At 40.9% G+C, this 24,333-nt stretch overlaps 2 protein-coding genes and 1 pseudogene across 2 annotated transcripts; 1 reads left to right on the top strand and 2 right to left on the bottom strand.

The window, feature by feature from the left end:
* Nucleotides 1-2,234: 2,234 nt before the first annotated feature.
* Nucleotides 2,235-4,242, bottom strand: LOC146715138 (uncharacterized). The gene is made up of 4 exons (XM_085451569.1): nucleotides 4,165-4,242; nucleotides 3,808-3,935; nucleotides 3,653-3,706; nucleotides 2,235-3,536 (listed from the first exon to the last, which is right to left on the bottom strand). The coding sequence occupies exons 1-4, from the start codon at nucleotides 4,205-4,207 to the stop codon at nucleotides 3,249-3,251; spliced, it is 513 nt and encodes a 170-aa protein (XP_085307695.1). The 5' UTR covers nucleotides 4,208-4,242; the 3' UTR covers nucleotides 2,235-3,248.
* Nucleotides 4,243-20,261: 16,019 nt separating this feature from the next.
* Nucleotides 20,262-21,538, bottom strand: LOC146715139 (uncharacterized). The gene is made up of 4 exons (XM_085452779.1): nucleotides 21,476-21,538; nucleotides 21,127-21,254; nucleotides 20,966-21,019; nucleotides 20,262-20,847 (listed from the first exon to the last, which is right to left on the bottom strand). Exons 2-4 carry the CDS (start codon nucleotides 21,229-21,231, stop codon nucleotides 20,578-20,580), a joined length of 429 nt encoding a protein of 142 aa, XP_085308905.1. The 5' UTR covers nucleotides 21,232-21,254; nucleotides 21,476-21,538; the 3' UTR covers nucleotides 20,262-20,577.
* Nucleotides 21,539-23,005: 1,467 nt separating this feature from the next.
* On the top strand, nucleotides 23,006-24,190 carry LOC146715140 (single-stranded DNA-binding protein 3 pseudogene; annotated as a pseudogene).
* The last annotated feature ends 143 nt before the right edge of the window (nucleotides 24,191-24,333 follow it).

A 24,333-nucleotide genomic window follows, 5' to 3' on the forward strand; every position in this document is an offset into this window, starting at 1 on the left:
AAGGTGATAGATACCAGTTTTTAAATTGTGTTGATAGGCCACGTAAAACCAGAGTCATGATAAACAATAGATACGGTGTTTTTTCCTTAATAGTTTCGTCATGTTTACTGTCTAAGGACAGCGCTAGCAAGCACTCTGCTTATGACCAAAAAACAAAAAAAATAGTCCGTTCGTTTTGGTGGAAAAATGCACCATGTCAACCAATCAAAAAATGATATGGCAACATGATATCTGGTTGTTTAGGAAAAGGGGCAAGTTTTGGAAGTGACGGCGAGAGAAAGAAATACAGCAGAAAAAGAGAGAGTGAGTTTTGAGGTGTGAGAGATTTGTGAGGTTTAGCATGTTTGTAGTGTGTAGTTGGTCTTGTGTAGTTAATGTGTTGTGGATAGTTTTGTGTTGTGTGTCAGAACAATGAGGTGACTGCTGTCTCCAGGTAGAAAACAGGAGTGATACACCTGCTGCTGTCAGACCTGCAGGCATCAGGCTGTGATGTTCTCCTTTATACTGGACAGAAATTATTTTTTTGAAGTGGCACAAATAATTTGTGAGGCATCTTATTGAATGTAGAACAGCTGATTGTTCTGTAAATAGTTTGAAATGGTTATTTAAAAAAGGGTAAAAGGTAAATGGATGCAAATAACTTTGTTTGCTAAATTTGTGCATATGATTTTAAACTCATCCCCAAGTGGAGGAGTTCAAGTATCTCGGGGTCTTGTTCGCGAGTGATGGGAGAAGGGAGCCGGAGATCGACAGACGGATTGGTGCTGCAGCCGCAGTGATGCGGATGCTGCACCGGTCCGTCGTGGTGAAGAGGGAGCTGAGTGTAAAAGCGAAGTTCTCAATTTACCGGTCGATCTACGTCCCTACCCTCACCTATGGCCACGAGCTGTGGGTAGTGACCGAAAGAACGAGATCGCGGATACAAGCGGCGGAAATGAGCTTCCTCCAAGGGTGGCTGGCCTCTCCCTTAGAGTTAGGGTGAGAAGTTCGGCCATTCTGGAGGGGCTCAGAGTAGAGCTACTGCTGCTCCTCCACATCGAAAGGAGCCAGTTGAGGTGGTTCGGGTATCTGACAAGGATGCCTCCTGGGCGAAGTTTTCCGGGCATGTCCCACCGGGACACGCTGGAGAGTCTCTTGGCTGGCCTGGGAACGCCTTGGAGTTCCCCCGATAAGCTGGAGGAGGTGGCTGGGGACAGGGAGGTCTAGGCTTCTCCGCTTGGGCTGCTGCCCCTGCGACCCGGCCCCGAATAAGCGGAGCAAAATGGATGGATGGATGGTGGGACTTCAAGAGAACTGTATATAAACGAATGCCCAAACGAACAAAACGGCTCTGAGAGCCGGGTCTTTGAAGTGACAAAGCAGCACGTACAAACTTCAAAACATGTACAAAAGACAACAGAAGTGCTCCAGGATGCTGGGCGCAGTGTTGAGCTTTTGTTACCTAGTGGCTACACAAGCCAAGAAGTACCAACAACCGGATTTGGTGTGTGGTAGTAACAGGTAAATGAACTTTTTTTTTTTAAATTATTTGAACATATATGCGTGCTTGTGTGTAAATACACAAACAATACACATATGCTTTCAATTGTGTAATTTAAGTGATCTAGTAGCTCTGTTTTGGAAGTTCAGTTAACGCTAGAAATGTGCTTTGGAGTTTGTACGTGTTTTGTCTCTAGGGGCCACCGCATATATTTATATATAAACATATATAAATAAAACCACTTTTTTTTTTACATTAGTAATTCCTTTTGTGCATAATTTTATATTATTGTTAATAATAAATTAATTAAAGCAACAAAACAACCTGAAGAGGCGGTTGGGAGCCGAAAGAGCCGGCTCTCTAAAAAGAGCCAGAAATCCCATCACTACTAAGAATCACCCTGAAGATCATTAATAATAAACAACCGAAGGGACCAAAAAACATGATCTGACTACTGAGAGTGAGGTGTAAGGAAGGAGTCAATACAGGAAACTAGTAAAGGTGTAAGATGCAGCATGATGCTTATGAAAGTACATTATGGACAAACATTGAATGCGTTTCTCCAGTTACCATCATGCACCAGTAATCAGGCTTTCTTAACAAGGGTGTCTGTGCCAGTGGTTATGTGGTTAACCCAATTCAATGCAAAAATACGAATGCTGTAGCACTATACAAATAAATGAAAAAACAAAACATGTTGAATTCTCCCAATTCTTTTAATCTTTGGGCTGAAGGAAGGACAGTACTCGGTGTATAAATGCTCAATCAACAATCATTTATTTTCATACAATTCAACACTTAAGAGCATTTAGAACGTCCGGACGGGAGAGATGCCTGCAGAGGGTTCACAGCATGTCTCGAAATGGCGACGAGTTTCACAGCCGCTTCTGACGACCCCCACCTAGTCATAAAAGCTACATCTTCACACGTTTTTCTAATTCTTAGCAAGACTGGCTCCTGACCTTGGCTCCCTGTCTTTCTGCTCTAAGGAAGGTGGGGGTGTGGAATGTGGTTTATCTCTTCTGCCCTAGACACAGAGTCTCCTGCTCACAACCTTCTTTTTATGATTCAACAATAAAGCATGTCAAGAAAACAGTGTAAGACATTCACAGCCGATCAAGGATACAGAGTGATGCACACTTTATCTAATGAACTACAAAATGATTATGTTCTTTTAACCCAAGAGTATAATGAGAACTAAACTACATACACAGCACACCATCTAAACTAGAGGATAATATATGTCCTACAGCTGTTATCATAATTCAACTACCTTGACTACGGGCATAAAATAACATATGTTTTACTACTGGTCTCAACAAACAAAAGGTCAAACATTCGCAATACTACTACTACTACTACTAACAATAATAATAATAATAGTTATTATTATAGTATTCAATTATAAATACCATCATCAATTAAACAGCAGAAACTTTCTGGTGAGGGCATACTTGCATTTCACAAGAATGTGACGAGGTAATTAATCATTATGTTGCTGAGGAAAAGAAACAATAGTAGTAGTAGGTAAATGTCTTTAATGTATGGCAGTTTGCAGTTTATAATATATATATATATATATATATATATATATATATATATACATATATATATATATATATATATATATATATATATATATACATATATATATATATATATATATATATATATATATATATATATATATATATATGTATATATATTATGGAAACTAACCAGAGATACAACAGATTGTTAAAGAAAAATGAAATGACTGGCATGGAAGTTACAATTCATCTCGGTGTCCCTCAATGCATTTAATGCGTTTGTTCAGCTCTCCCAGTTCCTTTTCAGTTTCCTCCATTTTCTCACCCAAGTTCTTATTCTTCCTGTCAATTTCAACCTTAATCACCGCCACTAAATTCTTATAGCTCTCCATAAGTGTGACTTCTTCATAAAAACCATCAGGTGAATCTTTCGTAGATCTCTTCATCACTTCGATAAACGGATCCATAAGCTTCAAGTATTCACTCAACAGTTCGGAATTGAAGTTCACCTCTTCCTCACGCTGAGCCTGATGGAAATTTAACAGTTTCATATTACAGGAAGGCAGTTTACTATGTTGTAACGTTATATTTGGTCATATATATCCATGAGTTTCTTATTGCAGTTCTCTGAACATGCACTGACCTTCAGTTTGTCCAGATGTTGTTTCATGTTCTGATAGTTTTCTTTGAATTGTGTCTGAAATCAATCATATACAAGTGGTTACACTAAAAAATACAACAGCAACTTTGTTTGTGGTGACTCGCAAAATTACTGAAGGTTAAGAAAAAACAATTTACCAGCTGGTCCTTGTCTATCCAAGCACTTGAAAGGGAAACCAGAGACAGCAGCGTGAACATGAGGAACAAGCCTTTGGTGGTGCTGCAAACAGTCACTGATGCCATCACTCTTCTGAGAAACTCTGTCTCTAAGCCAAAGACGTACAGTGTTAAGAGTTGAATTGAAGGTTTACAAACTACAGATGAACATCTTCATTATCCAGTGGAGTTATCATTTTAAATTTTAAAAAGTGCAACTTTAAAGATTTACAAAGAATCACGATTGAAAAACTCAAATTACAACTCAATCTAAAACGTTTAATTTCTTTATAAGAAAATGGGAAGTCTGTATAAACCATGTTATAGTGAGTTACTTACCTGTGATGAAGCTGATGAATGAAGAAACAAAGATACGGCTCATCACACAGTTCTTTTATACATGCTTGTGGTGACACCTCCCATTTTGCGCGTGTGTGTGTGTTGTGTGTGGGCATGCGGTTGGGTGTGCTGCAGTGTGGTCTGCGTGCAGAGCCATTAACAGTTAGCTTCCTCAGACTTTCAGTTTTGTTTCTGTCAATAGAAAATTGTACTTAGTAGTCAGTATAATCTTTTAATAATATAAGTTTTGAAGATATGCGTAGCCTATTTTAGAGTTTAGAAATGTGTTAGAATGTAGAATTATTGTAGAGACACTGACACTGTCCTCGATGTAATAAAGACCTGAGTATGTCAGGAATTTAGGAGTAGATTTCTAGGAGACCCTCCCCCAGTTTGAACTGTGAAAGTGAGACAAAGAGAGGTTAATGTTGCGTGGGAATTCCTCAGGGCATGCCTGGGTGGGAGTCTCAAAGTTTGTAACTAAAATAACTTTGGTTTGGAAGGGAGATGGACTTTTATGACCTTCGGGAAGGCACGTACATAGAGATATACGCACATAGTGCTTTAACTGTTACGCACGCACATCCACACGCACACTCACACATACACACAGGTACGCGCATACACTCACTCATGTGCTCGTGCACATAGACACAGACACAGAGTTTGCAGCACACCGTGGGGGTTTTATGATGGGGTCGCTCCTACAAAACTGTTTCTCACAGACAAAGGAGTGAAGATTTTTCAGAGGGACAGCAGACTGTTGTTTTAATTCACTGTGACCCGTTATCAAGCAGGGAAGGAGCAGTGCCTGCTAGATAAGAGCTTAACAAGCAGTTTCACTTCGTACCAGGTAGAGGAGCCTCTCCTGACACACACACACACACACACACACACACACACACACACACGCACACACACACACACACACACACACACTCCAATGTAATAAACGAACGCACCTACTGTTGTATATAAATAAAGACCAAGGGGGACACACGAAGGCTGTCTTAGGCTTGTCATCCTTGGCTACCTGTACCTGATAGTAACTGGACTTAAGGTCCATGACCGAAAACAATTTAGCTTCACTGACAGCTGTAAATGTCTCCTCAATATTCGGCAGGGCATATGCATCTCGCATAGTTCTTAGATTTAATTTACAGTAATCTATGCATAGCCTTTTTGAGCCATTCTTCTTCCTTACCAATACAATTGATGAGGCAAAAAGACTTTGTGACTCTTGAACGATACCTGCATCAAGTAGTTCTCTTAGATGTTGTTTTACAGCCTCCCTGTCAGTTGGTTGTATGGGCCTTAGCCACTCTTTGAAGTGCTTTTCATTGTTCAATTTGATTTGGTGTTCTACAGCTGTGGTGTGGCCATGTGATATGTCATCGAGAACAAAAATTTCGGGGATGGATCTCATCTTTTCCAGAATACGGTCTGGGATGGGAGAATCATCAAGATTGGATGCGTGGTTGTCGCTGTTTGGTTCATTTCCAGCCGCACAAGCTGGAGCAACTGTTGGGAACTGGATTCCCTCCCCGGTCCTTTGATTCTGACCTGGTACAAGAAAAACGACTCAAGACAGAACGCTTATTCCATCAATTCTTGATACACCGTGTACGCGGGAGATGTGCATAGCACGAAAGCCATCTGCAGATCAGAAGGGCAGTCCCTGGATCTGCTACATTTATACTGCTTTCAGACTTCCTCAGTCAGCATCTGCCTATCCTATGTGGTTAGTACTTTGTGTTGTTTGCCCCATTATTCATGCACAGTTTCAATCAGAACACCTCCCTATACGGTTATCTGTCTCAACTTTATTTTCTATTTCCCTGCACATGCCCTCACTTACTATCTGTGTGGGTGACCTTTACATGAACTCTCCATGCACCTTAAGCTTCACTGTCTAGTTCTGCTTTGCAATCTACGCTGGGTTATATCTTTGTCTATACTTATTCAGATGTGTTAGATGTGTTAGACAGCCGTTAGTGCTGTTTGTTCTGTACCATTTCCTTTAAATGCTATTTTCTCTGTCTGACTATTTTTCTCCTGCAGCTACACAGAAGCCTGCCCTTACAAGAAGGCCTGACCTTAAGATGACACTCTCATACTCTAATGCAGCAAAATATTGCTGTTAATCTATATAATGCAGCAAGCTAATACATCACATTCGTCTTTGGCTCTCAGCGAAGGCGGTCGCACTTTTTCTCCTCTCCTCCTCTCCCTTAGCTTCCCTGCTTAGCCTCTTATGTCCTTGTCTAGTCTCGTGGTTTTTTTTGTATTACTTTTCCCTGGAACACTCTCTCACAGTCTGTTCTCTACAACCTAAAAGAGGAATTATGGATTTGGATTTGATCAACTGGTCTCTGAATGCAATTGACACCCCTTCTCAACGAGAAGTCTGGGCTGCTGATCGGAGCTGGCTTGGCCCTGACTTATCGAAGAATTAAGGAAGCAGAACCGGCTGTTCAAACCCCACAAGGCTGCCCGCTGGGATTGAAATGATGGGACGAGGCGTGAGTTTCTAAAAATGGGCTCATTGAGTGCAGCACGGAGAAGATCTTGGAGAACGCACGGCTGCCGTGAATACTCAGAACAAGACCTCTGAGTGAAAAACTGGATTACATCTGGAGGGGCTAGCTCGAACAACACCTTTGAGTGCAAATTCGATCACATCTTGGGGAAGTGCACTGCGGTCGTGAGCTCTCAGAACCTGCTCTTTGAGCAAAAAGAATGACAACATCACGGAACGTAAGTTTGGATAACATCATAGAAAGCTCACGGCTCTCCAACGGGAGATTGAGAGACCAGTGTTGGACTGTTAGAACAGCTTTGAAATTCATATGAGTTGTTTGCACTAAAGTAAAAACTATCATCACTTCATGCGGAGACCCTTTCGGCGCCAGCTGCGGCCTCAAGGCTGGAGCTGAACAAAACACCCTGATAGCGACTGTATTCAGACTGTCCCCCCCATTCCATGCAAGGCCACCTGGGTTGGCTGGAAGACTGTTTACTTAGCCTGGTGGGGCGAAGGACACTGTCTCAGCTGAACTCTGGACACACACACACACACACACACACACACACACTGATATGCACACACTGATCCCCCCCCCTCCCTTTCCAAACGCCTTCCATGCTTGTGCCCTACCGGGGAAGATGGCAGTCGACTGGACCAGCGCAGACATGCTGCAGGAACGGATGCGCTGTCTACACCGGCTCTCTCTTACCCTTTACCCACCCCTGTTGCTTGTCTTGTGTTTCTATGGTGTATTGATAGTCATGTGCTTTTTGTGCTGAGGTGTTTTTTCTGTTATCAAACTGTTCTCCCACTAGGAGCTCAGTCTGAGTGGAGTTTTTTTGTTGTTTTTTTCCTATCAGCCTACCTTTCTGACATGTCTCCCCAATGTGATGTTTGTGTAAAGTTGGTCAGAAGGTTCCTTTGTAAGTGCGCATGCGCCATTAGCGTGCTGCCTGCTGTAACCCTAATTTCCTTCGGGATGAATAAAATATTCTGATTCTGATTCTGATTCAAGCTATATAAGAATTCCACAAAACAATGCTGCTTTGACTGCAACGTAACAGCATGGTCACTAACATTGTGTACAATGACAGGTACTTGCTGGCAGGAACGTGTAATAAAGCCAACTCGAGAAGCAATCCACCAGGTAACCTTTATTGCTCATGCGACTCAAGGACAAAACAGTGGAAATCAATGCAAACATGGCTTCTCTCGATACTTATCTTTTATCAAGATGGATGTCAGTGTAAGCTGTTTCTATCACATTTAACCTGAGACCGAGTGTCAATGGAAAATTGTACTTAGTAGTCAGTATAATCTTTTAGTGATATAAGTTCGCATATGGTAGAATACTGCATGTAGTTATTTGTATTAGGAAATATTTAACCATGTATGCTTAGAGGCATATAATCAATTGTGTAGTGACAGGATGTGTGATCTCTAGCAGGCTGCAAAAGGCTTGGTGTGCACTCCAGGAATGCACCCCCACATCCTGGGAGCATGAGAGAGGTCGTACCTTGTTTTATTGTTTTACGGTAGGATTAACGTAGCTGTGTCTGTTTTAGTTTAAGTGCTTCTTTACATATAGATGAACTGCTAGACTTCCTCACCATGTCATCTAGGGTGAACAGGGCCGTGCAGAGAGGTTTAAAGGGGCGGGTGCTCAAAGTTAAAAAGGGGCACATTGAACCATGCTGAATAACAACAACACACATTCATCAAGAATCTAATATGGGAAGGGCAGGGCTGTGTTGATCTGAGACTGTAGACATTAAAAAGTCCACAGGAGAGATGGTAGCTGATTAAACAAGTGTCATGAGATAATAACAAAATGCAAAGATTGGTGACAGCGCTTGGAACCATAAGGCAACGAAAAACTGTGACATAAACTCGGCTCTGCCTGTGAATCACTCTTTGCTTCTCTTCTTCCTTCCATCCCATCATTTCATATATCACTCTCCACTTGCTGTCTATGTGAGAACAAGGCACAACTTGCAATTGCAATAAACTATAATCTAATTATCCACACCTAACAACTCTTGCACTTAATCTAAATGATGACAGAAAAATGTTATAGCACTGCCTTTAGTAGCCTCACACAGCTCTACTGTTTCCTCCTCATGTCCTTACCAGGCATGTCTGGACAATGTTATATCATGAGTAATATTTTTTTTAAAAATCCATCTAAATAAAACACACACATGCACACACAGTGACATTTTAGACCTTCTTCAGAATACTGTATATACTATGGGCATCATGGTGCTGATCCAGAATCCTTACATTATTATTTATTACTAGAGCTACAATAATAAAGCAATGAGGAGGGGGAAGTAATAAATATGAAATAATGTATTTATGATGATTCCATTTGTTTCACTATCCACTCTGTGCAGGGGCAAAGCTTATTACATTTTTAAACTGTAGAGATACAATCATTTTACTGCTATAAAATCCAAATTTTGTCTTATTTAAAATATAAATCTGATATAATCTGCTTCTTAATGTATGTTCTTTAAAATACAGCGCGTTTTTTAATATATTATAATTATAATAATTATTATGTGGACATGCATATTAGATCGTTTTTTTAGTGAAATATAATCCCTCCGGAAAGGCAGGAAAAGCCTGGAAACTTACTTTAAAACTAAATATGTTCTGAATACTTTAAAACTAAATATGTTCCCTAAAACGGTGACAGAGCTACAGACCCATGACAGCCTTACACAGGTAGCCAGCAGCTGTGACCAGCACTACTTGTGCAGTTAATAAAAGGACAGGTAATGTTTGTCGCGCTGTTGCACACACAGCACGCTCGTTTGTTTCAGTTCGTCAGTTGCCACAAGATAACTTACCAACGTGTACGTAATAAGCTGATACTCCTGTGTGCTACACACTACAGTGTACGCTGTACACCTACTTACTAGTTTTGTCGCATCAGTCTGTGTCTCTGAGTTAACTTGTGTTTCTCCTACAGCTCCGGACCGGAAAAAATGCGCGTGCTCTTTGTGAGCTCGTTCCCGGCTCGTAACCAGCGCGTTCTGCCGTCAAGGGCGATCATTGGTTAATAGTGATCATGTGACTGATGCAAGCCAGATCCTTTTATTTAGCAAAACTGTGATTAATAGTTAAATATTATTGTTGAGGGGCACAGACAGGACTCCGCACGCACACACACACACATAAAAAAAAAATAAAAAAATGTTTTTTTAAAAAGTTGCCTCAACAAAAGGGCACTTTGGGCACCCATCAGGAAAGGGGCGGGTGCTCAAGCCCCTCTAGCCCCCCCCTCTGCACGTGCCTGAGGGTGAACCATCTAGGGTGAGGGGGAGACTACCCTCTTCCTGACCAAGGATGTTTCCTTTTGTGCTTTTATGTTATATGACCCTTTGATCAGCAGGACACACACACACACACATACACCCACTGAAGTATAAATAAAGACCGGGGCAGTTTCTTAGCGCGAGTCTCTCAGTCTGGAGACTGCCCTTGCTAGCAAGAAGTTCTGTGTGTTTCTCTTCTCTGAGTCTTTACTGAAGAAGTGTTTTAGAATATTTTCCTTAACACCGAGCTTTGTGCAATTTGTGTGTAATGAAAAAAAGTGTTTTTTTATAGCTTTTTTTTCGAACCACGAAATTGTTTAAACAGGTGTCGTGCCAAGGTAGGTATCCCCGACAGAATTTGTTTCCCCTGCGTTGGGAGCACACGCTGGGCTCTCCAAATCACGGACAAACAGGACAAAGATTCTTTACTTTTTAGTTCACAAACAATTCTTATAACGACTAACAACTGAAATTTCAGGTCACTACCTGGTTTACGCCATGTTGCAAGTTTTGTGAGGTGAATTTGTGATATTTAATGTATCGGATTACAATTTTTTTTCTCCCCGATATCCGATCCAATAATTTAGGTCTGGATCGGACCGATACTGTATAGTGGATCGGTCCATCCCTAGTAGCAGCTGTCTATAAACCCGTAAAAGCACATTTGTCCCTATTAGCAACAGAATTTTACTGTTAAAGTGACATTCAGGAACAAAAAGGATTAAAACGACTAGTTGTTCTTTGCCTGAAATGTTCTCGGGAAATGTAATAAGAGTCAGAACATAGCCCAAGTATGGCACGTTTTTCCCTCCTGCTCCTTCAATTTCAAGAAGGGCATGTATTGCTCCTGGGTGTCCCACGACAAGCGCTGCCACTAGTTTAAAGCAAATAGGATTGCGGCCTGTTGTCCAGCAAAAACAGCTTGTTTCTTTTTCAATTTCTTGCATGCTTTCCCTCAGACAAGTGTGGGATTGGCGTCATTTGTACAACCCACTGCAATACAATTGTCTTCACCACACTTAAAGCAAAACCATGCCCGGAGAGTGTCAGGGTCTTTAGCAGCAGCGCTTGGGTTCCTGGTGTTAACAGCTAAAGAAATTTTGGGCTCATATTTTTCAGGTTTGGTTGAATGTCTTTGGTTTTGGACAAGCATTTGGACTTGTTTGATCAACTCAGCTATTTGACTTTCAAGCTCGGCAGTTTCATTTGGTTTTAGTTTCACAGGTTAGGGTTTGGTGCTTACAGGAGGTTCAGTACTTGGGGTGGTGCTCCTTGGCCTTGGTTTCACAGTTTCACTGTCAGTTGAAGTAGGAGTCGTAAGTGGTGCTTGTAAGGGGTGGGTGAGTTGGCTCATTACGAATAATATGTTCAACCACTACTTTCTGAATATGCGAAGCGTTGTAAATGCCCTGGTCTATATGCACTGAACTAGCAAAAGTATCAGTATGTGGCCTGAATGCACTTGTGGGCTCTACAGGTTCACTTTAATCAATATTGGGAATGTTGTCAGCTGTCGTATTAATGTTATGTTCAACAAGTGATCATGTCTCAGTGTGGGGTGTAGGGCTGGCCTGAAACTCACCTTGAAAAATGCTAAGGAAGCCACTACCCCATAGACTCAGAACTGATAACTTCCCCTAAGGCAGAAGGGTCTATCTTTAAGATAGCCTGTTCAGACTCGTACACTATAAGTGTTCTGCCTTCGGGCTGACGTGGCTCATCTGGGACCCTGGCGACTTTAGAGATTGTACCATTCACCTCGGAAAAATTTGTTATATCGTCACCAATACAGTGTCTTTCAATGCCTGTAACAAACAGGCTTTTCTGGCTGTCAGCTTGAAAGTGCTCACAGAGGTCAAGTTCCATTTTCGAAAATAAAAGTGTTGTCGTATGAGTTGGAGATAAAAACCAATCTCCTGGCTGGCTCGCCACTAGTCACCCTTTTTAACTGAGTAGTCAGAAATAATCCAATCCACAGTAATCTGTCATCTAAAGTAAAAAAAAAAAACCCCAATCATTTAAAATCTACTCTTGTTAGGTTCAATTAGGCTCATAAGGAGACTGGCAGAGAAAACTCAGCTTAGAGGAAAAAAAGGTGAATTAAGACTATTAAAATTTGGAACATTTCCTTTGCTCCAAAAAACATAGACATGAACCAAAACATTTAAACCCCTCCAAACATTTAGTTCACCCGAATAATTCGACCTTCAAAATGTTCAATACTGTCCCTTTAAGTGTCCATAAATGGACCAGGTACGCTGTCCATTTCACTTAATATTTTGTATTTGGTAAGTATCAACGTTATTTGGATTGTCTTTAGTTCACGGTTGTTCCCTCCGATGAATCAATTTTTTGTTAACTGGTATATATTAACTCTGTGGCTTCACACGTTAGAGCGCTGAAACTTCTACGACAGACAGATGCAATGGAAAACAATAATAACCTGGCACTGAGCAGGGACTTCCTGTGAGCAGTGCTACGGTGCTCAAAAAAGTAACATTTAAAATAAAATAAAAATAAAATACAATTGGTAATAAAATAATCCTGGGCTACAGAAATACACGAAATGTATGGAAAGAGTTAATACAGGAAACTAGAAAAAGTGTAAATATAGATAGTGTTAAATATCAACACTTCACCGAGTTCTTTTGATTCCTCATAGGCATCCGATAAAAGACTAAACACTGCTCAGTAGAGCATTTCACATTTTTATTCTCTTACACAATACTTCTAGAAGGGAGATGCATTCTGTGTGACATGTTGCAGAGAATCTCAACATGTCACACAGTTTTATTACAGGGTGTCCCATTCTAGTCTAAACAATAGTGTTACACAAGCATTCAGTAGTCACGTTGCATAGCGTACTCATAGGTTATTATCTATTAGCTGCAACACATCTTTTCTCAGCTCCAGTGAAGCTGCAACCTTGCCCTACTTCTCCTCTGACCGTTTCCGGTTATCTCTACTTTTTGCAGCCAAGTGTGGGCGAGAGACTCCTGCAAACTTATTTCTAAGAGAGTGACACGCTGTAAGAGCCTTTATTATTCAGGGCCGTGTCCACTTAATTACTACACTAAATAACTTTATAATAATAATGGATTGCATTTATTTACCTCTTTTTGAGACCCTCAAAGCGCTTTACAATTCCACTATTCATTCACACACTGGTGGAGGTAAGCTACAGTTGTAGCCACAGCTGCCCTGGGGCATGGCCGCAAGCAAGGCTGCCATATCGCGCCATCAGCCCCTCTGGCCATCACCAGTAGGCGGTAGGTGAAGTGTGTTGCCCAAGGCACTTCACCAACCGCCTACTGGTAACCTTCCGGTTACAAGATGAGCTTCCCAACCCCCTGAACCACAGTCGCCCACACTTATTATAACACTTATTAAGAAAAAGCAAAGCATTATTGAGGCACTTAAGCACAACAAATGCTTATGAATGTACATCATGGACAAACATTGAAAGCATTTCTCCAGTTACCTTCAAACACCAGTTATCGGGCTTTCTTAACAAAGTTGTCTGTGCCAGTGACACACAGATGTGGTTAACCCAAAATATGAATGCTGCAAATCACCATACAAATAAATGAATGAATAAATAAAAAAATGATCAAAACATTCACAATAATAATAAAAAACTTTATTAAATAATCAACTTTATGGTGAGAGCATATTTGCATTTCAAAAGAATGTGAGCAGGTCATTAATCTGTCATCATGTTGCTGAAGAAAAGAAACAATAACAGTAGTAGGTAAATGTCTTTATTGTGTGGCAGTTTGCAGTTTACACAAAATTTTTTTCCAATCCTATATTTAAGTAATGGTAGTAAAAGAAGCAACTACTGGAATTGTATTCTTAAAAGTTGTCATCAACACTTATAAGCCTGTGGACAATGGTAGCTCAAATCTTTTTTTTTTTTTATATCAGACTGTAAAGAAGAAGGAAAGCTCTAAAAAAAGTTGAACTGAAGTTTTTTTTTTTTTTCTTCCAACTTTGTTTTATTGATTTCAACAATGACATACAAAGTTAGCAACAGCTAAGTCAATCTTGATTTCAGAACAGTGGTATGTCCATTATACCCTCCAACCCCCCAACCCCAATTCTCCCCCTACCAGGTCCACACTAGACAAAACACCGCAGAGAACCAGTCTCTGCCCACACACACAAAAAAAAACAAAAAAACAAAAAACATCTCAGGACCCATACACATAACAAGCATAACCCCCAAAAAACAACAACAACCACAACCCCCCCCCCCCCCCCCCGCCCCGCAACCAATAAACAAACAAAAACAAACAAAGCAAAAACAGAGAAAACAAAAGCAGAGAAAGGACCAAACAAAACAAAAGGAAAAACAAATAGATAAGGTATAAATAAGATTCAAAAAAAGACAAAACAAACAAAAAAAAAAAAACCAAAAAAAAAAAACCATTATAATGTAGCTTCGCTCAGTTCACTTCAGACTCAGGAAGTAAAGTAATGGTGTCCACCAGCAAGAGAAATGATTTCCAGATTTTGTTAAATTCCCTAATAGAACCTTTTAGAGAGAATCTAAGTTTTTCCAACTTTAAGTTAAAGGGTACATCTCTCACCCAATGATCATGAGTTGGGGGGTGGGGAAGCTTCCACTTCAACAGAATAAGCCTCCGGGCCAGTAAAGTGGTAAAGGCTAGGGCCTGTTTGAGGGGACCAGATAAGTTCAAGTCGGGAGGAATGCCAAAAATTGCGGAGAGTGGGTTAGGAAGGACAGTCTGGCCATATGCTTGGCTAAGTGTGTCGAATATATTCCTCCAAAATGCACTCAGTTTCGAACAAGACCAAAACACGTGGACATGGTTAGCAAGCGATAGTCCGCATCTGCTACAGGCATCACTGATGGTTGGATAGATTTTAGATAATTTTGCGTTTGTATAGTGTACTTTATAGACCACCTTGCACTGAATCAAAGCATGACGAGCACAAATTGAGGACGAGTGAATCAATTTCAAAGCACAATCCCACTGCTGTTCTGGCAGGGTTGTCTGAAGCTCTTCCTCCCATCTCAGCTTAATATGAGAAATGGATTTGGGGACCAAAGCATCTAGTATTTTATACAAGGCTGATATCAGTCTGTTTTGATGAGGGTTCGTCTGCAAGATGATATCCAGATTTGTTTCTGGAGGCCGATTGGGAAAGTGAGGGAACTGTGTTTTTACAAAACTTCTAGCCTGAAGATAACGAAAAAAGTTGGAATTAGGCAGGTTGTATTTAGACGATAGGTCAGCAAAAGATAGAAAGGTGTCCTGACTGTACAAGTCCTTAACAGTCCTAAGTCCGTTATCTTTCCAACTGCTAAAGGCCGCATCAGTGTTTGAAGGTGCAAAATTACAATTTTTTGATAAAGGCGTTAGCAAAGACGGTCCAAGTAGCCCGAAGTATTTTCTGAACTGTCGCCAAATAGTTACCATTTCCTTAGCTATTGGATTATCCCCAACAAAGGTTGGAGAAAAAGGGAGTGGTGAGCTGAGTATTGATGATAATGAGTAACAGCTAGATGCAGTTTCCATTTGTACCCAGGCTGGTGCAGGGGGGTCGTTATGAACCCAATGTAAAAGTTTTTGTATGTTAGCTGCCAAATAGTAGTGTCTAAAATTGGGCAGACCAAGACCACCGTCACTTTTAGAGGACTGAAGAATAGACTTGCGAATTCTAGCTTGTTTCCCTCCCCATATGAAATGTGACAGAATCTTTTCTAACTTGTCAAAAAATGCCTTGGTAAGAAGAATTGGGACATGTTGAAAAAGATACAAGAATTTTGGGAGGACACTCATCTTTATCAGGTTAACTCTCCCTGCCACTGACAATGGTAGAGAAGTCCAATGGTCACAATCTTTCCCAACATTTTCTAGTAGGGATAGAAAATTCTCCCTCATCATTTTAGCCCTCTCCTGTACTCACTCTACACCTACGACTGCACAGCCACTAACAACTCCAACATCATTGTGAAGTTTGCGGACGACACAACAGTGGTGGGTCTTATCACCAGCGGTGATGAGACAGCTTACAGGGAGGAGGTCAGCGCCCTGACCCACTGGTGTCAAGACAACCATCTCACCCTCAACGTCGCAAAGACAAAGGAGTTGATAGTGGACTTCCGGAGGTGCAGAGAAGTACACACCCCCATCACCATCAGCGGCGCTGCTGTGGAGAGAGTGAGCAGCTTCCGGTTCCTTGGCGTACACCTGGATGAGGATCTTACGTGGTCAGTACACACAAACAAAACAGTGAAGAAGGCGCAGCAGCGCCTCTTCTTTCTCAGGAGACTGAAAAGATTCGGCATGAGCCCCCGCATCCTCAGGACCTTCTATCACTGTGCCATTGAGAGCATCCTCACTGGATGCATCACCACCTGGTATGGCAACAGCACCGCCTACAACTGCAAAGCTCTCCAGCGAGTAGTGCGGTGCTCTGAACGGATAATTGGAGGTGAGCTTCCCCCCCTCCAAGACATCTACAGGAAGCGGTGCCTGAGGAAAGCGGGGAGGATCATCAAGGACTCCAGTCACCCCAGCCATAAACTGTTCAGACTACTTCCATCAGGAAGGAGGTTCTGCAGCGTCCGGTCCCGTACCAGCAGACTGAGAGACAGCTTTTTCCATCAGGCCATCAGACTGCTGAACACTTCATAGACACCTCAGCTTCACTACTGGAACTTTAACATTATGCACTCCATACTGTACAGTAATACCACTGTTTTGCACATGTCTCAACTCTGTATATTTTATTTTATTTATTTTATATATTCTATTCATTGTTTACTCTATTTAATTTGTAAAATATGTGTACACACACACACACACACACACACACACACACACACACACACACACACACACACGTAGAAAAATATTTAGTTTACACATCCAGAAATGCATATACTATTATATATTGTACATATATTTATTGGTTTCAGATGTAGCCATTCTTGTATTTTGCTTGTTTACATTATTGTATTTTGCACAACTCTGTTGCTTGTGAAGCTCGCACACAAGAATTTCACTCACATGTGCTGTACCAATGTACCTGCACATGTGATGTGACAATAAAAGTGATTTGATTTGATTTGATTTGATTTGTATAGAAGAGGAAATAAAAAACCCCAAATATCTAAATCCGGTTTCTGTCCACTTAAAAGGCACTATTGAGTGGGGAAGAGCTCTGGCCAGGGAATTGAGGGGTTGCAACTCGCTTTTTTGATAATTGACCTTATATCCTGACAGTGTACCATATTGGTCCAGTATGTCAAAAAGCCCCGGGAATGAGTTTAGAGGGTCAGAAATGTACAGGAGCAAGTCATCTGAAGTTGAACTGAAGTTAAGCAAAGCTGTACTATATAACATGGAAACTAACCACAGATACAATAGATGCATTATTTAAAAAAAAAAAAAATGAAATGACTGACATGGAATTTACAACTCAGCTTGCTTTTCCTCAAGGACTTTAATATTGTTTTTCAGTTCTCCCAGTTTCATTTCACTTTCCTGTATTTTCTCACCCAACTTCATATTCTCCGTGTCAATGTTAGTCTTACTTTCTTTCATGTTATTCTTAATGTTCTCCATAAATATGTCAACTTGAGGAAACCCATCAGGTAAAACTTTTGCAGATCTCTTCATCAATGCAACTCACCTTCCATAATACTCAAGTATTCACTCAACAGTTCAGAATTGAAGTTCACTCGTTCCTAAGCCTCAGCCTGATGGGATAAAATTTGTTTCATATTACATGAAAGCAGTTTACTATGTCATAAAGTTATATAGGTTTATATAATCTATCATATTAGAGCAGGGCTCAAGACTAACTTTTTGCCATGATTGCACTGGTGCGCTGTCTTTGTGTGGAATCTGTTTTCCTGCTCTCATTTACTGTTTGGTGGTGGTTGAAATAGTTTTGTGAATAACCTGAGATTCTGGCGTTTCTGGCAAAATAAATTTATATTTTAAAAGTCGCATCAGGATTTAATGAATTGATATCATTTTATTCAAGCTACTCACCTCTCTTTATCCACCTGCACTTTCAAATGTACACACGAAGGATTACAGAAATATCTGGACCGCGGCCAATCAGATGTCCCGCCCCTGACTATCTCTGATTGGTTTAGACCACAATAGGGGCATAATGTGTGTCTGTTGTTGACCACACGGAGACTTTCAGAGTTGCAGAGACTCGCACTCTAGAGCCCTGCAGAGTGTTAATAACTGAATTGAAGGTTTAAAAAATGCAGCTGAATGTTTTCATTATCCAGTGGAGTTATCATTTTAAATTTTAAAAAGTGCAACTTTAAAGATTCACAAAGAATCCCAGTTGAATCAACTCAATTTGAAACGTTTTAATTTTTATATAAGAAAATGTGAAGTCTTTGTATAAACCATTCAATAGTGATTTATTTACCTGTGATGTCAAAAGATGCTGATGAATCAATAAATGAAGATATGGCACATCACAAAGTTCTTTTATACACGCTTGTGGTTACACCTCGGTTTTTTGCACAGCACTTTGTGGGGGTGTGTGTGTGTATATGTGTGTATGCGTGCGGTTGAGTGTGCTGCAGTGTGGTCTACGTGCAGAGACATTAGCACTTAGCTTCCTCAGACTTTCATTTTTGTTTCACAGATATTTGCTTGTTTCACATAAAAATGCCAAGATGACAACCAGAGAAAAAAAAAAATGCACTATTTAAATATTTCAAATGTGCACAAACAATTCTGTTCACCCTTTACATAATATGTAAATAGGTTTGCATGACTGCTGGGAATGATGCATAAAAGAAAAAGTTGATGAATGTGTAATGCATGAGATGCAGAAATTTTCAGAAACCCTTTTCTGTTTATTAAAAAAAATTGAAGTTTGTCCATACTTTATAAAGTAAAAAAGCCTGACATTGACAGTGTAAAAAGTGGGTTAACGGGTATTACACATACTGTGCATGGCATTCTTTCATTTCATGAGTGCAAACAATGCATGTTGGTTCTGGTGGCCGGCCGCGTGGCTAATGGCGGTGGCGCAGCAGTCATGAACGTGAGCCGAGGCTCACAGAAGGCTTGGCAAGCATCCGGTGTGCAACACCCCACCACACGCTGGCCTCTGGTGGACAAAAGCCAGGATTAAAAAGGAGAAAACCCAGCTTCTGTTGATGTCCACGAGTTCTAGACTTCAGGCTGTCAATACCAGCAAAGGATTTTTCAGTTTTAATTTGTCCAATTACTTTTGAGCACCTGAAATTAAGTCAAATTAATTGGGTGTTTGTGTTAAAAAGTGCTTTTATTCCTCACAATTGTTTTTTGTTCAACCCAATTAAAGCTGAAAGTCTGCACTTCAACTGCATCTGAGTTGTTTCGCTTAAAATTCACTTTGGTAACGTGCAGAACCAAAATTTGAAAAAAGCTATGTCCAAATATTTATGGCCCCAATTGCAGTCAATAAAATCCTCCCTGAGGTTTCTCTTCAGGCATAATGATTTCAAATTACATGGTTTTATAACAACATTGAGATTCCTGTAGCTCCTGTAGATCATTGTAAATGAAAAAACAGTGCCAAAACAGCAGTCTGTCAAGTACTGCTGTGTGACAACTGAGTTGGGACCCAAATGAAGACCTCCAAAGAATTCAAAACATATGAGAACAAGATGACACATGACAACAAGAGACAACTCGACTAAGTGCAATGGGCGATTGAGACAATATATTAACATAGAAATGTGACTGTGGGGACACCTAGTGGACACAGATGAACTAAAGAAGATGTGGGGAAAGTAAAACTTAATACCAGGCACAAGAAGTGAGACAAACAGGAAGTAACAAGTAAAAAACAAGTCTGAAAACAGGAAAGAGAGCAAGGGCTCTTCATGCTCTGCTGATGATCTGGCTACTGAGAGTAAAGTGCATGAAAGGACTCAATACAGGAAACTAGTAAAGGTGTAAATAAAGATGCAGCATGATGCTTGCGAAAGTACATCATGGACAAAAATTGAAAGCGTTCCTCCAGTTACCATCAAACACCAGTTATCAGACTTTCTTAACAAAGGTGTCTGTGCCAGTGACACACAGATGGTTAAATATGAATGCTGCAAAGCACCATAACATAATGATAACAATATTACTACTACTACTAATAATAATAAGCTTTCTGGTGAGGGCATAGTTGCATTTCATAAGAATGTGAGAAAAGAAACAATAACAGTAGTAGGAAAATGTCTTTATTGTGTGACAGTTTGCAGTTTATGTGAGTTTATGTTTATGTTTTCACTTCTATATTTAAGCAACAGCAGAAAAAGAAGTAACTACTGGAAATGTATTCTTAAAAGTTGTCATCAGCACATATAAGCCTGTGCACAATGGTAGCTGATAGTGAAATCCTTTTCTTTCTTTCTTTCTTTTTTTTTTAATATCAGACAGTAAAGAAGAAGGGCAGCTCTAAAAAAAAAGTTAAACTGAAGTTAAGCAAAGCTGTACTATATGAAATGGAAACTAACCACAGATATAAAAGATGCATTGTTAGAGAAAGATCAAATGACTGACATGGGATTTACAATTCAGCTTGCTTTTCCTCGAACACTTCAATAATTCTTTTCAGTTGTCCCAGTTTCATTTCACTTTCCTCTATTTCCTCACCCAACTCCTCATTCTCCCTGTCAATGTTAGCCTTACTTTCCTTGACGAAATTCTTAATGTACTCCATAAATGTGTTAAGTAGAGGAAAGTCATCAGATTTCTTCATCAGTGCAATCAATGGGTCCATAATGCGCAAGTATTCGCTCATCAGTTCGGAACCGGAGTCCACTTCCTCACGCCCAGCCTGATGGAATCAAATTGTAGTTTCATATTACATTAAGGTAGTTTTTTATGTTGTAACGTTATATTTGGTCAAATATATCCACAAGTTTCTAATTGCAGTTCTCTGAACATGTACTGACCTTCACTCTGTCCATTTGTTGTTTTATCTTCTGATAGCTTTCTTTCAGTTGTTTCTGAAAATCATATACAGCATATACAAGTGGTTGAACTTCAAAACATTTAAATTACTCCAGCAACTTTGTTTGTGGTGACTCACAAAATCAAGAAAAAAACAATTTACCAGCTGGTCCTTGTCTATCAGGGAACTTGAAAAGCAAACCAGAGACAGCAGCGTGAACACAAGGAACAAGCCTTTGCTGGTGCTGCAAACAGTCACTGCCGCCATCGCTGTTCTGAGTAACTCTGTCTCTAAGTGTAAGTTGTACAGTGTTAAGAGTTGAATTGAAGGTTTACAAAACTGCAGCTGAACATCTTCATTATCCAGTGGAGTTACCATTTTAAATTTTAAAAAGTGCAACTTTAAGGATTCACAAAAAATCAAAACTGAAACAACTGAATTTGAAACATTTTTAATTTCTATATAAGAAAATGTGAAGTCTGTATAAACCAAGTTATAGTGAGTTACTTACCTGTGATGTCAAAAGAAGCCGATGAATGAAGAAACGAAGATATGGCTCATCACAAAATTCTTTTATACATCCTTGTGATTACACCTCCCATTTTGCGCAACACACTGTGTGTGTGTGTGTTGTATGTGCTCGCGTGCATGTGTGGTTGGGGGTGCTGCATTGTGGTCTGTGTGCTGAAGCAATAGCACTTCCTGTCCATAAACCTTTAAAAGCACATTTGTCCCTATCAACAGCAGAATTTTACTGTTAAAGTCACATTCAGGAGCAACAAGAGTCAAAATGACTAGTTGTTGTTCTTTGCCTGAAATGTTCTTGGGAAATGTAATGTGAATCTGAACGTAGCCCAAGTTTGGCACATTTTGCCCACCAGATCCTTCAATTTCAAGAAGGGCATGTATCGATGGGATGGGAAAGGTGCATTTTGTGAAAAGACTCAGAAATGATTGTAACTTGTGAGCCTGTGTCCATTATGGATTTGCAGGGCATCCCATCAACAAGTACTTGGTCTTATGAGACCTAGAGGCAAAGATTGAGATTTAGGCTTTCTATGCAGTGAATGGGTATGTGATTTGCATTTCAGGATCACAACTTAATGTCTTGGGACCGAGGGAATCAGGTTTCAGCTCCTGGGTGTCCCATGACAGGAGCTGCCATTAGTTTAAATAAAACACGATTGTGGCCTGTCGTGCAAAAAAATCAGCCTGTTTCTTTTTCAGCTCTGCATTCTTTACTTGGACAAGTGTGGGATTAGCAGCTCACTGCAATACGATTGTCTTCCCACACTTAAAGTAAAACCATGCCCTGAATGTGCCAGGGCGTTTAGTAGCAGCCCTTGGGCGCCTGGTGTTAACAGCTAAAGAATTTTTGGGGTGCATGTTTCTCATGTTTGGTTGTCAGCTATTTGACTTTCAAGCTTGGCAATTTAATTTGGTTTTAGCTTCAGAGATTTGGGTTCAGTACTTACAGGAGGCTCAGTACTTGGGGTGGTGCTCCTTGGCCTTTGTGTTAACTGTTCAACTTCCTTTGAGAACTCTTTGACTTTTTGTTCGAGTTTCACTGTCAGCGGAAGTAGGAGTCGCAAGTGGTACTTGGTCAAAAGTGCACATACTAAAAACTGAGTGTGGATGCGCAGAAGCTTTTGTTGCACCTAAATGTTTTTGCATGCGGTCTAACTTGGCTGAACGCTGATCTTTCCTTTCCTTTCCACCCTTATTTCCAGATCAGGAAATAAGGGTGGAAGAAATCTTTTTTTGATTCGAGCTGGAGACTTATTATCATGCTTTGGTCCCAGAACCAATGGATTGTCTTTGGTTCACGGTTCTTTCCTCTAGTGCATCAGTTTTTTGTTAAGCGGTGTCAGGCCTGACCCAAAAGAAAGGTAGCAACATAAAGTGTCCTTAGATTCCAAGAAAGAAACATACATCCCTTAAAAAAAGTAAATAAAATAAAATACATAAATAAATAAATAATTGGAAATCGTTGTCTCCCACCAAGCACCAAAGAAGCAGGGGGCCCAAGGTAGTATGTTGTATGCCACCTGCCTTTTTCCAGTCTTTCATGTCGCCTCGCTTTGCTGGAGGCCCAAGAGGTCCACCCATCCGGATGGCCAGCCAGCCACCCGGCGGAGGACCAGGTCCTCATCCCATGCTGCCCAACATGGACCCCACACGGCCACAAGGTCATCCTAACTTGGGGCCAATGCAGAGAATGAATGGCCCTCGAGGAATGGGGCCTATGGGGCCTGGCCCTCAGAACTTTGGTGGTGGGATGAGGCCTCCACACAACACCATGGGTCTTGGCATGCCAGGAGTGAACATGGGCCCAGGAACGGGTCGGCCATGGCCCAATCCCAACAATGCCAACTCTATGCCTTACTCATCACCCTCTCCTGGTGCATACGGGGGGGCATCTGGAGGTGGAGGGCCTCCTGGCACTCCCATCATGCCCAGCCCCGCAGACTCAAACAACTCTGGTGACAATTTATACACCATGATCAACACTGGACCTGGCAACCGAAATAATTTCCCTATGGGCCCAGGCTCTGATGGACCCCTGGGAGCCATGGCTGGGATGGAACCACACCACATGAATGGATCACTAGGTTCTGGTGATATGGATGGAATGAACAAGAATTCCCCAAACAATTTAAGTGGCATTACCAATCCTCCCGGGACCCCGAGGGATGACGGGGAGCTGAGTGGAAACTTCCTCCACTCCTTTCAGAGCGAGAACTACTCTTCAACCATGACGATGAGTGTGTGACCCCCTCCCCCTCTTCACCCTACCCGATTTGCCATCATTCCGAGGATCTGAAGTCACTGTAGGACGTGGCCAAACACATCAGCACCAAATCAGGGACAGGCGCCATTTTGGTTCCACACTAACGCCAGAATGCTGATTGGGGGACAAAAACAAAACAAAAAAATCTAAATGGCTGGCAAACTACTGCTCCTTGCTCAAAATGAAGGACAATTACACCATTTATCACAACCCCTGTGTGAGAAAACCAGCTACTGAAATGCATAAATGACACGTTTTATGTTCTTTGCAGAACCTCCTGACCCCGCTCAGTCCTCTCAGCCTCTTTAATCCTAGTGCGAAGAGAAAAAGGTTGGAAGTTTACCTCTTGTACTTTTTAATGATTGCTTTGTGGTGCAAGATGTGCAGGAAATATCTGCTTTTGTCACTTAAAACACTGGAGAGTTTGCATACGCATTGTGAGCTTGGAAAGTCTCTGTCTTGTCATTTTACTTTTCGCCATGCATACGGTGTCACAGAAATGGGTTGACACAGAACTGAGGATTTGTCTTTTACTCTGTGGCCACCTTTCTGAATAATGTATTACTCTGCCCAATGCC

This window comes from Copadichromis virginalis, linkage group LG3 (genome assembly GCF_057382275.1).
Source record: "Copadichromis virginalis isolate Kocher_CV1m ecotype Utaka linkage group LG3, C_Virginalis_male_GT1.1, whole genome shotgun sequence".
NCBI classification, from domain to species: Eukaryota; Metazoa; Chordata; class Actinopteri; order Cichliformes; family Cichlidae; genus Copadichromis; species Copadichromis virginalis.